Genomic DNA, 19,924 nt, shown 5'->3' on the forward strand with positions numbered 1-19,924 from the left:
AAAGTAACAAAAAGTCCGGAGTCGGAATGCAATGACTCCAATGCTCAGTTTTCAGTCACGCGATTTGTTCGCGTCGTAAGCTTACTGCCAACTATTGTAGAATTAATATAAATAGAAATGGCAGAACTTGTTTTTATTATAAAACAACATCATGATCGATGTATTACTGGTGTAAATCTAAGTTATTTGAAAACAAATATTTTGATACTAAACAATCACCAATTAAAACTAACTATATTTTTTTTTATCTGAAGAACTGATTTAGTTCATTTCAAATTTGAACTCGATGTCACTATGGTGTTTTTTGGAAGTAAATATTGAAGATGTAATTATTTCGACGTCCACAAAATAACTTGGCCACTTCTAATAATTCTTAAAACTAACAACCAATTCCTTGGTCGCTATAACGACGAACGGCCCTACTGTTTACGAGCCGAAGTCTGCACGAGAAACAGTAACGCACCACCTTCGAAAGTGAACTACCGCCTCGAATATCAGTGCAATAATTGAACAATATTTAATATCAATATTTTGATGAGTTTCAAATAAATTTTAAATTTGGAACAATGAAATGACCTTTATTAATGGAACTGTCATTTGAATGTTTCAAAACGTGACTGAAATTTTACAAAAAATATGGAGAAGATTTTTATATTGATGTTATCCGTATTTTTGAATACGGTCTTATCAGCAAAGGAGCCGAAACAAATCACATTGGCAAATCAAGGGACGATAGCGGGGATGTACATAACGAGGTTTAGAACAAAGAGGATAGCGGCGTACCTTGGGCTACCTTACGCTCAGCCTCCGATTGATTTCAGGCGATTCACTCCCCCTGAATATACAGATCTTCCTCAATGGGAAGGTGTGAGAAACGCGACCATTTATGCACATGATTGCATGCAAAGCGACCCAAAGACAGAGGACGTACAACACCCATTGAATAAACATGACGAACTATTTACAAAATTATTGGAATCTCAAATGGAGGAACCTCGAAAGAAGGAGTATTCTGAAGACTGCCTGTATCTAAATGTCTACGTGCCAGATGGTATGATATTTGAAACTTTATCTACTAATATATAAAATTAAATAAAAGGCAAGCATTTATAAAGCACTAGAATATTTTTTAGAAGAATTAGCAACAAGTTTATAATGATATGTTAATGACTTTACTTAGTAAATAAAAGATTTTCTTATCTTTTCCATTTACAAGTCATGACGTAATACACCGAACTAAATTTGGGTGAAACTGCCTAATTCAATGTTAGCCTACTTTTTAAAATACAGGTGATTTCCCTAACATCAGATAAGAGCACCATTTCGCCGTGTGGCGTTTTACGTATCTAGCTTGACCCTCACTAATTACTTAGTGATTGCTATAACTATAAATCATATTCTTTCACCCCATTTTTTAAATAACGTTCTTCGTGTTTTAATTATTATACGAAATTTTTATTAATGGTAACCAAAACGAATTGCCTCTAAATAAGAATATTACAAATTTGTATGGATCGTTGAAATTATTTGGCGGAGGCTTATAAACTATTATAATTCAGATTAAGAGTGAATCGTAAATATCTAGATCATCTAGATCGGTTGATTATTTATTAATAACTCATATTACTTTTCTTGGTAGGGTTTTGTGCAAGCCCTTCTAGGTAGGTATCATCCATATTTAATAGGTAACGTTTAGAATCAATGAAAAATCAAAATATTCCTTTTTCAAGTCGGCTCATTAAGTCACTTTTGAATCAACATATTACAGTGTAGAATTAAATGTAAATCACCGATTCGGAAAGTAAATTCTTTCGAGAAGAACAGGTAAGATTTTCAGTAGTAACACTTTTCCACCTTTTTAGTTACAGAGTATGTCAGTAAAAATCAACAAATACTAAATCCATGCTTTCTTATCTTTAATTGAAACTTTGCCTTTGTTGAACGTCTAATTAACTTTAATAAAGTGAATTCGAATAAATCCAAAATTACCCTATTGTCGTTTGCACAGGCTTATCGAAAAGACTTTTTTATTTAATTTATTCGTTTGTGACTTTTATCGTACCTGAATTGTGACCTCAATTCGATTTTTGACACATTTAGTGACCATCAAATGTTTGATCTAGTTGATAGATTAATATCGATATATCATAAATTCGATCATATATTGGTCAAGTCTATGATAAAAAAGTACCTTAAAATAATTTTGTGTTGTATTACTGCAATATTTCATTTTATGACTGAAATATCAAATATATAAAAATAAATTCGAAACAGATTAGTTCAAAAAAGGGCTTTTTTAAAACTCTAAACTCAGACCTACTTTATAAAGTATATATATAGTTATAACTATGCATTGCCAAATTCAACTAACAAAACAAACGAAAATGAATAAAACAACATTTTTTTTATGGCATTGGTTGGCAGACGAGCATATGGGCCACCCGATGGTAAGTGGCCACCACCGCCCATAGACAAAGGCGCTGTAAGAAATATTAACCATTCCTTACATCACCTATGCGCCACCAACCTTGGGAACTAAGATGTTATGTCCCTTGTGCCATATGATTACACTGGCTCACTCACCCTTCTAACCGAAACACAACAATACAGTGTACTGTTTTTTGGCGGTAGAATATGTGATGAGTGGGTGGTACCTACCCAGACGGGCTTGCACAAAGCCCTACCACCAAGTAACAATGGAAAACTACAAACAAAATTGCATGGTAAATACAACATTTGAATGAATTAGCCCTAATTAAAATGAGCCAATCAACTCATTATATTTAGGTCATAATTATTCGAGAACAACATTTTACAGATTTGTTTTCTATGATAAGAAAACTTAGTTAAACATGGTGATCAGAATATTTAAATATGTATTGGATATATTTAGTTGCTTCAAAAGGAAACATTGTATTTCTTTACTTAAGTGTCGTAGAATATAAGAAAATCTACAAGATTATTGATTAATTGATGAGGTTGTTAATGAATTGAGACACCAGTTATAATAATATTACCATTTCTAATATTTACAAATATGGCAAATATCAAAATCGGTTGATTTATATAATCTCCGTTGGAGACTAGTTGTCATTTGACATTAACAATTGACCTTCGATTTTGCTTGGTCAATTGTGCCAATGATACTGGATATCCTAAAATCCCAACGGCATAAAGGCAATTTCCAAAGTTAAGCAGGCAATACAAATTAATTTTGTTTTGTGAACAAAGATTGACTTCACAACTGAGCACTGAAACCAGTTCCAATGATGAGTGAAATAATGTTCAAGTGTTCAGAAATAAATATCAATAACATCAATTAAAATTATAAAATCTGAACCCATAATTATTTACCTACAAAATATGAAAAACTACAGGAACATAACTTCTTAGTTTCCAAAGTTGCCGATGCGTTGACAATGCAACGATTATATATTATTTCTTACTGTGCCAATGTTTCCACCCAAAACCATCAGATGGCCTATTTTTAAATCTGTCTACCTATTTTAAATAAAAAGGTTTCTGAAGTTTCTCGTAAAGTACTTAGCGATTTTTATAACTAGTAAAGTGCATCCAGAACTAAGGCAACTTATGCGATTTAAAATTGCTGAACTTTTCAAAAAGTACTGAAGTGGTCATAAGCTGAACCATACCGTATGCTTGTATTATCGTTGCAGTTTAATATTCCTTGAATAATAGTGTTTTAAAATGCTTGAAGATTTTTCAGCATCGTTAAGTAAAGATTACGCTTTTTACCGAAAGTAAGACTACTTGCCAACCTAGGTTCCACTTACTAAATGGTGGAATTGGAGAGGCTCATTAAGATGTTATTAAGATGCTATTTTTTTCGTTTAGGTACAGGAATAAGCAAATAGGATAGAGCATTTTAGATAAATACTAGCTGAGCCCGCGACTTCGTGCGCGTTGTTTGAATTTCAGTTATTTGGATATTGTAGCGTGATTTTATTTTTATTTTAAATATAATTCTAAAATAAAAGTAGCCTAAATTACTCCTTATTACATTTGCTATCTGTCAGTGAAAGTCCCGTCGAAATCGGTTCAGCCGGTCCAGAGATTAGCCGGAACAAACAGACATACAGACAAAAATTGTAAAAAAAATTATTTTGGTATATGTACCGCGTACCATATGCATTTAGTAAATATGGGTTATTTTAATATTACAAACAGACACTCCAATTTGATTATATGTATAGATTTAATCATCCCCATTCGATTATGAATTATATTTTTCATAAAATATTGTATTGTGTATATTTTTCAAATAATAATGTTTCTTATATAGAAAATATTTCGATATATTAAAATTAAAGTATAATATTAACGTTTATGGCAATGATGAGAATGCAATAAAATATGTTAATTTATGTTTAAAATTGTAAGCTCTATCTAGAACTACAAAAATATTCATATACTCGTACACAGGTATTTTTATAATTTTGCTTTTTTTTAGACTTCGTGTTCATATTATTTTGACTTAACGTGGTATGAATTCGTGTTACGTGAAAAAATATGTAGTCGTTTAAAAACGACCGCTAATGAGATTAAATTGTATTTATTAATCAAAATTAATACAAAAAATTATAATACTGTGTTATTGTTCAACATGCAACAATACAACTTTTATTTTACATATGAAATAAAAATTAACCTATGAATAAATTATTGTTAATTATATATTTGTAATAATTTTCGGTGCATTTTAACTAAAGAATTATTTAATTAAAATTAAATTACATCTGGGTGAAAACCGTGGACTCAGCTGTCGTAGTAGCGTTGGTCGCGCTTATCGCCATCCATCCATTACTTAATGACATATTCCGTTGCGCCTTGGCCACAGCGCTCCTGCCACGGAAGCCATCCTGTAAAGCAGATGCAGCCACTGAAACTACAGAAATACTTATCGCCGCAAATACTTACTTTTCCAATGAGCATATTGCGGGTCAAGTTTTTGAAACATTAGATCCGTGGTCGTCAGAGACTAATAAAGAATAGAAGATCTTTATAAGAAGCTGTCACTGGATCTCGTGATCCTCGAACCGGAACTTACTCAGCTCAAAGACTGAGGATTGCGGTTCAGAGAGGTGTGAGTGCACATGGCTAGGGTACAATGCCACATGACAATATTTTGGATGTAATGTTTTTATTTTTTATATCACGCCAGTATAGTTTTATTTAATTTAGTTTAGTTTAGTTTTATTTGTAATAAATAAAAAAATATGTTTTTGTTAAGCCGAATAAATATATTTTTAGTATTATTTACAAAATATCTTATTTTTTATTATATTAAATGTAAATAAGTGTTATGGTTTAGGTACTAAAACAATCAGATCTCATGCGAGATCCCTTTAAAGAAACGATAAGAATTTGTTTCAAATTAACGACGAATATGATAAACTCTATAGTTTTTTTAAGAAGTTTAATAAGTACATATATTTCAAGGAGTATAATATAGCATAAGAATAATTTGTTAGTTAGTCTTTTTTTTAAGTGGAAGAATTAAAAAAAACGAACTCACGAAGCCACTTTGTAAGGAACAGGAAGATTTTTTTCACAGGGCTATAAATCCTACCAGAATTTATCACTGTAAGGATATCGTTGCTCAACGCAAAGTCTGATTTATTTACGAGTATTTCATTGACATTAATTTATTCGCTTTCGATAAACAGTTCGGACTCACATCGATCACAATGGCACTTACATGATATATTGTTCCACATTATTAACACAGGACTAAATATAAGTGCTGCTTGTAATTGTTATTTAAGAAATTCGTTAAAAATAATTTCGGCACAACTAGCGTCAGTGAGTCCCATATAACATAAAATACCCCCTGCCCCCCTTTATTACGTATTTTAGGAAAAACTCGTAAATGATCAAAAAAGGCTAATATTATCTATTAAGGCTCCTTGGGAATAAGATCGACTCGAATGCCGTGATGGCTGACAGCATGACGCTCTTCTACAGTCACGGCGGTCATGCGATCTCTGTGCTTATATTTATCGTAGTAACGGAAATTGTTTGAATTTTTTGTTGATTAGAAATTAAATAAGACCAGCGGTTTGAATGTTGGTTGCGAATTGGTGGTTCTGAGAACTGATTAATATTTCTTAATGTACTAATATCTATGGGCAGTGGTTATCACTTATATGATGGTCCATTTGACAGATTGCCTACCAATACAAAAAAAAATATAGATAAAGTTTGGGGCGTGTAGTAAAATATATTAGCATTAGGGATGGATCTACTGTTTGTTTTATTTTCGGCATTCGGCATAATTCAGTTTAATTGAAGAAAAACAAAACAATTCTGCAAAATCTACTTCCATAAAAAGTTAACTATAATTAATTATATTTGTCGGATGTATAACAAAATGTGTATTTATAAAATCGCTTGTAAAATTACCCTGTTTATCGTCACATCGTTGAAACTTGACATATAGATTTATCTATGAAAGTAAGCAGCTTTTAAAAAATGAATTTGAATTTTCAATTTTGAAGACATTTAAAGATCGGTGTAGTTACTTGAAGTTTGAAACATGAAAAAATGCACCGTGTTATATCCATACACAGGCGGAACGAACATATATCGTAAAGCTAGTACATCATAATCTTGTGTAAACACTCACTGCAAGTGCAAAACACGTATATTTAATATGATAAATACATTTAAGTACTTTACTGAATATTTGGATATCGAGTAAAACTATTCGCCCATCATTAATTGACTATTGGGTCAGAACCGTCTTAATCCCAGCTATAAGGGAGGCTAAAAACCCGGGTGTCGCACGCTGGTGGACGATGATATTTAAATCTTTTTTTTTTTCTTAAAATATATTTTTGGGGGATAGAGGAGATCGCCAGAGCCGGGTGCTTGTTGAGCTTAAGACGGGGTTTTACTGGGTGTGCCAATTCTAGCGACTGGATCTGGATTTAGGATCTGAAAATAATCGGTGGACGACGTGCTTATATTTATATTTCTTTATTAAATTATTTTTAAAAAATATTTTATAACGCGTAGCGAAGATGACGGCTTGAAAACTAATTAAGATAAATCTTAAGTCACTTTATTTCGTTTCTATACAAAAACTCACAAACATTTAAAATGTTAATTTCATTACATAAAAAATGAAATACCATAGAACGCTGCTAACAATTTTTCTAAAACCTCATTCATTCGGCGGATTATAAATCAGCTGTAGTAAATTAAAAATTAGCCGCAAACAAGAGAAAAATTAATTAAGGACGAATAGCCTTACGGTAAGACTTTATATAAGAATTACATAAATTTTGAAGTCTTTCGTTCTTATTACAAAAGTTACGAAAGTTGAGTAAATTAATGTCTAACTAATTACTGGACCGATCTTGATATTGAATATTTTTCATTCAACTAAAACTCTTTACGATTTAATTACGAGGAAATAAAATACGGCAATTTTATTTTATTTTAAAACATAACCAAAATGTTAATATTTTCTCTGCTTTAGAAGAGAGACAAAGATGAACTAAAACGGAATCAATCTAATTTGTTTTTAAAAATAAGTTTATTAATGTCAAGTCTATAATTCAAAAGCATTGTCACGTAATATATCGTCACGGGAATATTAGAAACTTAAATGTTTATCCTAAGTTTAAGAATTGATTTTCTCTTGACCGATTTCTTGCACGGCGACCTACCTCAAGGGAGACCAGGTAACTACGAACTGTTGTAGAGCAGAAGTGTGTCCGCAAACACAGGTGCACTCTATTCCCACACCCTTATGACCCTGACTTACCTGAAAGAGTTTACGTACTTTCCGAAGCATGTGAACGTATTCACTTCCAGCAGCATATAAATTTTTAATGTAACCGAGGACGACGAGATCAGTTGCCTTATATCCAGCCAGTAATCAAGCCAGTCGTGAAAGATTTTTTTTTTTATTTTTATAATTATTAAAATGAATTGGACATGTTTTTTTTGGTGAGGCCAAATATAGCAATTACAACTGTCGTAATTTTTTTTTGTCAATGACTATGAATATGACTTGACATTTCACGATCGTGTTCTGCGATGAGTTTTTAGTTTAAGAACAAACTGACAGAATTATTCGTCAAGGTATAAACAATCGCAGTTTTATGTAATAATATTTTATCAGGCAAAATTAATATTCGCATCTGGATATAAAATTATGATTAATCTTACGAATATCCTATCTGATCAAGGGACAAAAATATAAGAAAAATTTGGGATATAACCCAAGATTCTCGTTTAAGATTCGCCTGGTTTTACCCACGAGGCAGTTACGACTTCCTTATTTTTAACACATATACGACTAAGAATAATATTACCGTTAATACTCAAATAGAACCGTTTATTTTTAATGCCTCTTAGAAAAATGCAAGGAAATCTTGCGTAGAAGGGAAACCTTATTATGCGTAGTTTATTCAAATTCCTCGTGAAACACGCCTCAGCCATTTGCACCTAATTTCTTATGATAATGCAGGAACACTGTATAATATATATTTTTATTGTGAAATAAAACAAATTTATCGCGTTTTCTTTGCAAAAATGTTGCAAGCATCCATTGCTTTAATTAATAACACTTTAGATACAAATTGTGTTTCGGAGATTATTATTATGCTGCCTTCTTTTTTCAAATGTAAAACTGATGATGGCTGAAAGAGAGAAACCAGTTTTACAAAATATGACTGCAAGAATTTAAATATAAATATCGTGTTAAACGTAATAATATAGTTTTAATATTTGTTAAGAGATAAATTTTAATAAAGTATAGAAAAAAGTCAATTGTGCTTGTTTTATACTAATTACTTTAACATAATACCTATTTGTTAAAATATATTTATTTATTAATTTCACAAAATGCATGTTGTTTTCAGCTGTTCCTTTTTTTATTATATATGTAGGAGGACAAGCAAATGAGCCATCTGATGGTTGAGCGGTTAGAACCATAGACAATGGCGCTGTAAGGAATATTAATCATCGCCAATGCGTCAGCACGCTTGAGAACAGATTTAATTTCCCTTGTCCAAACCACAATACAATCATTCTAAGTGTTGATGTTTGGTGGTAGAATATTTGATGAGTGGATGCAAGTCCGAGATCAAAGCCTTAGCGGTAGACTAAGTCAAAGCATATGTTAGTGGAATAGCATTAAATATTGAACCACTTATTATATATTAGTGGTGTACAATCTAGCGTTGAAACTTTAACCTTTCACGTGAGCGAGACCGTGGGCGGAAACTAGTAAATAAATAAAATAATGCACTTGTGTCTCATGAGAATTAGCACCAAGATCTCTCGGGCGAACATCATCATTTACAAAAACAGATATCCGTAAACGAGAAATCCTAAGTGCTGAGTTGTAAATAAATATGAGTACAAATCAAATATAAGATAAATGGATTCAGGTAATAGCTTTTCGTTTTAATGTTGATCAATAAAATTTTGTTCAGTAAGAATTGGTTTTAAATCTTGCGCAAATATGGCAACATCATTATTTAAATAAATCGTTAGTTAATTATCATTAAATGAATTATGTACGAACTTACTTTATTCTTTTCTTTGGTCGTACTCGTTTATTTCGGATTGGTAAGCCAGCTGGTCTTAATTGGTGTCGCAGAAAGAAGCCAGAAGGGAGCGGGAAGAGGATGCCGCAGCAGACCCGCTCCGCCGATGACGACCGGGGAGATGGAAGAAGCGCTACGCGCACCTTCTCCCCCCGCCTCAATAGGCGTCGCAGGGACTAGTGGGGGTCTCAGTACCCCGGGATACTGAAACTAACACCTAGGGGGGATCCCTAGGTGTTAGAGGCCCACATAGGCGGGCCGACCGTCAGGGCGTCACGGTAGCATGCGAAAGGAACCCCGTGGCCCCGCCGTAAATAGTGGGTACTCCGGTGTACCGGGGCGCACTCGGCGTCCAGCGCTCCGATGAGTCCCACATATCCCCCACTTCTACGTGAGGGTAACGCATAAGGCGTTTTTTCAGAAAAAAATGGCCTTAATTGGTCTAATGACTTGATATAAGGATACAGATCACTAGGTTTTGGTTCAAACCCCAGGCCTGTAAAAGTTAGGGCTGTTACGGAATTAAACTCAACTCAAACTCAAACTCAAATTCCTTTATTCAATATAGAAGTATTACACTTTCTTATTGATTGTCAAGTTAAACACTACCACCGGTTCGGAAAAGAAAACACCCTGACCTGAGAAGAACCGGCGAAAGAAACTCAGCGGGACTTTTTTTTTTTTTTACGTCAAATTAATTATATACATAATTATATATGAGTAGAAACAGCCAGGAGGCGATCGTTTCATTCCCAAGGTGTGCTATCAAACATAAACTCACTAATTGTATAGTAACCTTTCGCACACAAGCGTTCCTTAACAATTTTTTTAAATTTCGCAACAGAAGCATTTTGAACGCTTTCTGGGATCCTGTTGTAGAAGCGTATACATTGCCCCACAAAAGAGTTACTGACTCTATGCAGTCGAGTAACAGGAGTAACAAGATTGTGTTTGTTCCTTGTACCAACGTTATGAGAATCACATTTTCTCATAAAAACATTAATATTTTTCCGTACATACAAAACATTACAGAATATATATTGAGAAGCAACAGTCAATATCTTAGTTTCTTTAAATTTATACCTCAAAGATTCCTTGGCTCCCAGGTTATAGATTGCGCGAATAGCCCTCTTCTGCAGCACAAATATAGTATGGATAGCGGCTGCGTTACCCCAAAGCATAATACCGTACGACATTATACTGTGAAAGTAACTGAAATAAACTAGGCGAGCCGTATCAACATCGGTAAATAATCTAATTTTTTTGACCGCAAATGCCGCAGAACTCAGTCTACCCGCCAATCCGTTTATATGGGGGAGCCACTGTAATTTGGCATCAAGAGTAAGGCCAAGAAATTCAGTTGTTTCAACTGGATCCATCGATTCCCCATTGATAAGTACATCGGGTTTTACATTTTGCACGTTTGGTGTGCTAAATTTTACAATTTTAGTTTTTTTATTATTCAGCCTAAGATTATTTACGCTAAACCAGTGTACTATATCAGACATAGCATTGTTTACATCGTCATACTGTACCTGTTTCCTATTAATTTTAAAAACCAAAGAGGTATCATCAGCAAACAATACTATATCATGTTTGTTCCCAACAAGAAAGGGCAAGTCATTAATATATATGAGGAATAGAAAAGGTCCAAGAATTGATCCTTGTGGGACCCCCATACCAACTAAGACCCCAGGAGACCTTGTCCCTTTAACGTCAACCCTCTGAATTCTTTTGTTAAGATAAGAAGTCAGAAGGTCGAGTTCACATTCTCTAATTCCATAGTGATATAGTTTCCTGACCAGAGTTTCATGTTGAACACAATCAAAGGCTTTGGATAAGTCGCAGAAAATCCCTAAGGCATCCTGCGACCTCTCCCAGGCTTCATAGATATTTCTTATTAGTTCGATACCTGCGTCGGTAGTCGAGCGACCCCTCGTAAATCCAAATTGTTTTCTATGAAGCAGATTGTATCTATTGAAATATGCTAATAATTGATTTAAAATAATTTTTTCAAATATTTTGCTGAGGGTTGGTAGTATCGAGATTGGCCTATAATTGTTAGGATCTGAAGAGCTACCAGATTTAAATATTGGAATGACTTTACTATGTTTCATCAGGTCAGGAAATACACCACGTTGAACACAATCATTGAATATTATCGCAAGATAAGGTGCAATTAGATCAATAATTGAATTAATCACCTTTACAGAAATACCCCATAGATCAGCAGTTTTCTTAATGTCTAATGACCTAAATGTACAAATTATGTCATTGGTGTTTACAGGGGTAAAATTAAATTTTGATTTGCATTCACGTATTGCATTTCTTTCATTAATGATTCGGCAACTGCTGGAGAAGAAATAAGTAACTTAGTTGTAGAAACTGGTATGTCAGCAAAAAATTGTTCAAAAACTGAAGCAACTTCCCGTTCACTATTTATGACTTTATTATTATAATTTAAGTTCAATTCGGAGCTGCGACTGCCACCTCTACCAGTTTCACAATTAATAATTTTCCAAGTCATTTTTATTTTGTCATGTGCATTCTTAATTCTATTTTTTATAGTTAAAGACTTTGCCAAAAAGCACACTTTTCTAAATAATTTTGAATAGTTACTTACATAGTTGGCAAAAGTGGCACTGTGATTGTACGTCCTTTCATTGTAAAGCTCGTACATTCGTTGCCTACTTTTATGAATTCCAATAGTAGCCCAATCATTGAATTTTAAAAAGTTTTTTGTATTAACTGTTTTAGAAGTGAATATTGCATCAAACTTGTTTCTAATTAATTTAAATAGATTATTATACAAAGCATTGGGGTTATCACTAAAAGATAAGTGTGGTAGATTAGCCAAAATATTACTTCTAAACTTCTCAATACGACTAGTGGTCAAAGGAACAAACATTATTTTTTCGGAATTGCTTATTTTTATACATGGAAGTTAAATAAAGCTTGTTGTCCACAATGATCTGAATTTAGTTTATTAATTATAATTTTATTTTGTGGAATATGGGTTGCAAATATGTTATCTATGCAAGTTGCTGTGGAATCTGTTATTCTAGTTGGTTCTAAGAACAGATTTACCAGATTATATGAACTTAACAATGATCTGAATCTAATACTTGTGGTTGTATTATGCAGTAAATTTATATTAAAATCTCCACATACAATAATTTCTTTATTAGATTCAGATAATTTCGATAAAACATTTTCCAGTACATTTTCAAACAATTCATATAATCCACTAGGGGGCCTGTATACACATACAACAATGACACGCTCAAGCTCTGCACAGGCTATTTCTATAGTTTGCTCAATAGAAAGGCTCACAATATCTTTACGTTCCTTAAATTTAAAATTTTTACTCATAAGTATTAAAGAGCCACCGCGTATAGCTTTATTCCTACTGAACAAACTAGCCATCTGGTGCCCACTAAAGTTAAACATGACCTGATAATTCAGAAGCCAATGTTCGGTTAAACACATAATATCAATATCATTACAGGTTAAAAATAATTCAATTTCTAGGTCCTTCCCTAACATTCCTTGAATATTTTGGTGCACCAGGTTTACAATTTTATTATTAGCTATTTTCTTTTTTTTTTTATTGGCTTCTATGGAAACTATACTATTGGTGCCAGAGACTACCTCTATTGTCTTAGAATTTAATTTAAATTATTTGGAACATGTTCCAAAATGTATGGTCTTGTGTTATACTGCTCAATAGAAGCAGTTGTCTGGTCAACCAAACAATTGGTTGATTTTGTAAGAATAAAATATGATAGCATGCTTGCTATCTGTCTCTTATAAAAATTGGATAGGTGACACCTATCACATGTCAATAAACATAAATTATTATTAATTATATTATTGATATCAATTAATTCTATTTTATTATTGATGTCATTTTTTGATACATAATTACAATTGGTCATTATATGTAACAAATTATTTAATTTAAACCTAATTGCATTTTCCTGTGGCATTTCTTTAATATAAGGAAATGTGAACATTAATATTCTTTCTACATTTAAATTTAATAATTTAGAGTAATAATTATCAAGAATTTTTTTGTTCACATTTCCCCTTCTCCCAACTAATATGATTAGTGTAGTAGAAGGACAATGAGTACAGTTCAAAATACTATTCATTACATGTGAATAACTTGCACCTGGCATACTATAATTTCTTACTAATTGTCCCTTACACATGTCATTGAGCAAAACACCCATATCTCTTCCCATTCCATCACTATAAATTTTAGTACATTTTTTGGTAGGAACATGATGTGTTTTGCTTGGTATGGCGCTGACATGAGCTGTTGACTGAGATGGAGGCATACCAGTACACAGCCCCGAACGATCCCCAGAGTCAGAAGCGCCCTGACAATCACACGCATAGTGTTTTATGAGAGAGTCAAAGCGCTCCGAATTATATTTACTTAGGTCTAGTAGATTGTTCATGGCAGCGATATGACCAGAGATTTCCTTTTGGGACATTTCATATTTTTTTGATATGATCTCTAATGAGTTTTTTAAATATGATATCTCAGCCTGAAGAGCATTCACATCAGCCTCATAACCTTGTCTCATATCTTTCACATTCTTATTATACTCAACCATTTTTAATCTGAGTGTATTTCTTTCCTTACTAATTTTTTCATAATTAAGACAATTATTTCTAGATTTTATTAATTTTCGTGTTTTCTTAATATATCTATTGTATCTTAATTGGTTGTATTATACCAGAAACTGCAGCGATTTCGGGGAAGGTTTTCGGTTTATAATACAAGGTCAAGTAAGAGAACGTCTGCTGACAGTTATAAGTAAAAAAAATATATAATTAATAATATGTCAATTTAGTGCATATCATTACATAACATGCCAAAATTTATATATATAACAGTGTATTAGGGTATATGATTAAATTGTAATTTAAGTGGAAAATGTATGGTCCATACCATACGCCCACATGAAAGGATAACCGCATAACGCATAAATTAATCTACGTTGGCTTGATTTCTGAATTAACAGATAGATATATCCTTGTCATATTAAGATTAAATCGAGCGTCAAATTAACCCAATTATATAGTGTAATATTTATGAGATTTTTTTTTATGTCATTGTTTGGCACTCCAGCATATAGGCCACCTGATGGTAAATGGTACCTAAAAGACAATGGCGCTGTAAGAAATGTTAACCATTCCTTACATCGCGAATTCGCCATCAACCTTGGGACCCAAAATGTTCTGTCCGTTGTGCCAGTAGTTATACTGGCACATTCAACTTTCAAACCGAAACACAACAATACTGAGTACAATTGTTTGTACCCAGACGGGCTTGTACAAAGCCCTACCACTAAAGTGAAAACTTTAATTATTTATTGATATCCATTTATAACAACAATTGACGTTGTTAGCAAAAAATAAAATTATGATATTGTTATGATATGGGATATGATAGATTTAAATTTTTTTTTTTAATATCGAAGAAGATGTTTTATTTTTGTTGATTGTTAACAAATTATTTCGGAATTATTGATTTAATTAATATAGATATCATTGTAATATTATAAAAAGAATGATTTATCCGAGTAGAAGTTTAATTGATGGTTGGGCTTTGAGTAAGTCTGTCTGGGTATGGGTATCACCCACTAAGTATGTATCACATATTCTACGCTCAAACAGCAATTCTTAGTATAGTTGTGTTCCGATTTGAATGGTGAGTTAACCGGTCACATAAACAAGTGATCTAAGATTCAGTTTCTAATATTGGTGACGCACTGACCATTAAGAGATGCTTCAAATATTGTCTAAATTTTAAGATAAAATATAATGTAGCATAATTTGGACACATCATTACGCTACACTTAATCTACATATATCTGAAACAAAAAAGATAGTTTGGTATCTTGCGTATTCTCGAAGATTTGCCATAATACCAATATGTAATAATTGCAGTACAACCATTATTCTTTATTAAGTTCTCCGTTGCAATTCGTATCATCCCCAATAACTTGGGAAGTTTCTAATTCGAGTTCCAGCTAGATACGTGCGGTTATTATTCATTCGCATTCCTTCTCTGCAGAACACTCGATGCAAGCTCTATTATCCTCCGGCTTTGAAAACTATTGAATAGTTCCAGTTATATTATACTGGCTCACTTGCCAAGATTCTATCAACAACCTTTAATTCTGTATATTATGAAATCAAATACAATATCTGGTTTCGCATTATTTGTAACTATTTAATTGTATATAATTAATATATTATTTTTTTAGTTATATGTTCGAAAATATACGAATAATACTTGCCAGTTTTTAACAGTAAAATCAAAACCTTGTAAAATGATCAAAAGTGCTTGTAATAAGATTGTTATCTTTGGATAATATTTCAATTCTTTTATGATAACAAATGGTCAGCACTGACCATAGATATATGCTTGTGAAGAAATTTTAAAGAATCCTTACGCAATCATTACACTGGCTTACTCACGTATTGCTGCTTGGTGTTAAAATATATGATGAGTGGGTGGTATCTACCTAGACGGATTTGTACAAAGCCCTATCCACTATTAACGTATATATTAATTAAGATTTTTTATTTTACTGGTTATTTTATTCTATTTTTATGTTTAGTTTTCATTTTTACCTTTAATATAAAGGAGTATTAAAGTAACTTACACGGTAATAACTTTAAATGATAATATATTGTAATGTATGTGGGACAATTATAATGTTGGTAGTGCACGTTGCTCACATAATAAATTTATTTTAAGCTTATTTATAATAATTAAAATACATTACGTAATATTATTTTTGTAAATTAAATTTAATTTAAAAGTTTTTGATGATATTTTACTATATTATATTCATCATCTTATCAACCCTGAAATATTAACGTAATAGTCTGTATATCCAAGTACAGGACAAAGGTATGGACTTGAAGCATGATGATGGATACACTTTTCACACGTGGCAGGACTTCATTTACGGATCCGTTATACCGTTGAATACCCTAACAAAGACTAATATTTAATATATGAAGTTTTGGGTGGAAAAAGTTTAAACTGTATGACATATATAATTTACATTCACTGTGTAATATAATGGTTTTAAGTTTCAAACTATAAATGTTTGAAATAATGTTTTAGATTTAAATATGACGTGAGTTTGTCGGTTCAAATAACTTTACAACGAAATAATAATTCGCCGGACGTTGATGTTTGTAGTTTCGCCAAATATTTCGTAATGCTGGCGAAGTTATATTTGTTTCGTTAGCGTTTATCATTCGGCAGTAAAAGGTCCAATTTTTGCAAAATTTTGAATTGAATAAATTTAAATTTGTTTAAGCCAAACTAATGTTTTAAAAGTTATAACATTTCTGGAAAACGCTGTTAGCAATTCTCCACTATTTCACGCAGTCGTCAATTTAGTACAGTAACTATTTTTAATTCTTATTTGTAAATAGTTAAGACCTTAATGTTAATAATCTTTTAAAAAATGATTAATAATATTTACTCAAAACCAGAAATAGAACATATTTTTTACAACGACCTTTGGAGTCTTTCTTTTATTATGAATTGAGTTCAGCACTTGATGTGCTGCATGATTTCATTTCCAAGCAACATTACAATTGAAATTATGAAGAGAGATGAAAAGCGTACAGTTAGTTTCTTCAATTTCATAGAACACATACAAATAAAAATTTAGACTTCTAGATAAAATCTTCATTCCAAGTCGTACCTTAAGGTTTAATTTATCTTATGGAATGTCGATATAAAAGTGCTCTAAGATCTTTTACGGCATTTTGAGGTAAATTTAATTAATAAATTTGACATTTTGATTTCCATTTATGAATTTACGAAATTTGATACATTTATCACATTATATAAATGATTTCATTTAATTTATATGGCATGATCCCATTTGACGCCTTTAATTAAAAGCTGTTCCGGTTCCTCTTAAGCAATTACACTCTGAAAACCCCATCTTGAGTCGATTAATTGCTTTATCGATTAAACATTTTGAAGCAGCTATGTGATGTGTTAATATGTATATACATTTTCATATATATACGAGAGAACGGAAGGCAAAATACATAGTAAAATCAATTTATATGTAAAAAAAAGTATATTTAAAATAATAACAGGTAATACTAATCTCTAAACACTGATTAGAATTAATTCGACATATAACATAATTACGATAAATTACGTATTTAACAGTATAAACAAAAAAATACGCTCACTTGGCTAAGCACCAAATAAACAGTTCAGAGTACCGATAGTTCCGTGTTCAACACTGAACAACTTCTGATCTGTTGACATCTCTCCAGCTTCTTATAAAGACTTGTCAATTTAGTCAATTACACAACCGTGTTATAAAAACGGAACTTGATTAAAAATATTATCTCCCACATATATAAGGTAGTTTATCGGTAATATATCGACATATTCAGAGATTTATATTTATATAGGTACAAAATGTTAATCGATTACTCGCCACGTGTCTTACGTTCACTGATAAATATTTAGTAACCTAACTTAACGTATCGCCTGTAAATGGGCAAAAGATTACTTTCTCTTTGGGGAAGGTTTTGAAGATTATTCCACTATATTGTTCCATCAGGCTAGTGTGTACATATGTGGTCGTATTTCAGTGAAAATAGACCTATATATTTTAACATAGATTATATTCTGTAAGTAAACTATCTATTTACATATATGTACCAAAATATTAACAACGTAATATATTTCTTTAGGTCGATATATCTTTTTCCGCTATTTTATTATGAGAAACTTATCTTTCGTTTCGATGTGATCACATCACCGTCTCGCGAAATGGGATGTTGAAACGTATCCATTTATATTCTGATGGTAATTTAGTGTACCTGTCACCTGCGTGAAAAATAAAGAACCTGAAATAAATTTATACATAAGTGGCTTTCAAAATATATGTCTATGATAAGAAACAACATTGCGGTTTTACAATATACTGAGCTTAACAACTGAGTTTCTTGCCGGTTCTTCTCGGTAGAATCTACATTTCCGAACCGGTGGTAGCTTCACTTAGTAAAGTTTTATAAAATGACGATTCAATACTTCTTGTAAAAGCCTACTTGAGTAATGTATATTTTGATTTTGATTTTTGTATTTACAAATGGGTAACACAATACTTTATTTTAGATAAACTACCCTCCCCATTATATTTGATAAGTATTGCGCCTTTATAAATAACACGTGAGTCTTTGGAATTATAGGCATATGAAAATGGTGACTAATACGTGATCTAACACATAATTGTGCAATAAAATATAATATTGCTTATAATAATATATTTTGTTCAGTAATATGAAAATGATAAAAATTTGATTCGATTAAAAACTATGCTTGGATATACAAACCTTACTTCATTATAATTTTATTATTACAGTACCTACCCAAGGGAGGGATTCTTGGTAATCACGGGCTTACAATGAATTCAGACGTTTTTTAAACAAAATTAAATATTTTCTTTATTAAATATTGATTTATTATAATTTTACTTGGTGGTACATCAGATATTCTAACGCCAAACAACAGTGCTCAGTATTGTTGCGTTCCGGTTTGAAGGGTGAGTGAGCCAGTGTAGCTACAGGTACAAGGAACATTTTGGTTCCCAAGGTTGGTGGCGCATGCGCGATGTAAGGAATGGTTAATATTTCTTACAGCGCCATTGTGTAAGGGCGGTGGTGAGCACTTACCATCAGGTGGGCCATACGCTCGTCCGCCAAACTATGCCATAAATACAAATATAATATAATGAGTGTTTTTAGAAAGAAATTTTCCAAGAACAAATTAATATTTTCAGCTAGTATCATATTCACATAATTCTGGAAAAGCGTAAGCTATTATTCTATATATTTTTGTACTACAAACAAATGATGAAAGTCAATAGAACCTTTAATGATTTATATTGTTTCAGTGCGATGAATAAGATACCCAATTAGCCGATACAATTACAGGCACAAGAGACTTCCTTTAGAGGGATCTTTCTTTACATTCCCTCCCTCCACTTCTTTGGTCAAAGGCACTTGGCAGTGTAAATAAGTCGGTTATATTTTTCCAGTGTCACTATCCATCTAAGCTACGATCACCTTTTCTAGAAGAATTTAGAGCTTGTTCCACTCAGTTGCTCCGATGTACCTTTTGATCTAATTTGTGCCAATTTTAACTTTATCAAGTATAGTACTTACTACGATAGTATCTATAGTATAATAGTTCTCGTCCAAAATTAACAGTATACTTACGATATAATGTCACTGATGAAAAGCATCTTAATAATAGTTAAGTGGTC

The 19,924-nt window shown here is 32.1% G+C and overlaps 1 protein-coding gene across 1 annotated transcript in view; it reads left to right on the forward strand.

Annotated features, from left to right (window-relative positions):
• Positions 1 to 636: 636 nt before the first annotated feature.
• Positions 637 to 19,924, forward strand: part of LOC125070110 (carboxylesterase 1E) — a 31,693-nt gene continuing 12,405 nt past the window's right edge. Inside the window, exon 1 of the mRNA XM_047679811.1 lies at positions 637 to 1,051. Coding sequence (XP_047535767.1) covers positions 637 to 1,051 — 415 coding nt within the window. The remainder of the gene's footprint in view (positions 1,052 to 19,924) is intronic.

The sequence above is a fragment of the Vanessa atalanta genome, chromosome 16 (genome assembly GCF_905147765.1).
Source record: "Vanessa atalanta chromosome 16, ilVanAtal1.2, whole genome shotgun sequence".
NCBI lineage: Eukaryota > Metazoa > Arthropoda > Insecta > Lepidoptera > Nymphalidae > Vanessa > Vanessa atalanta.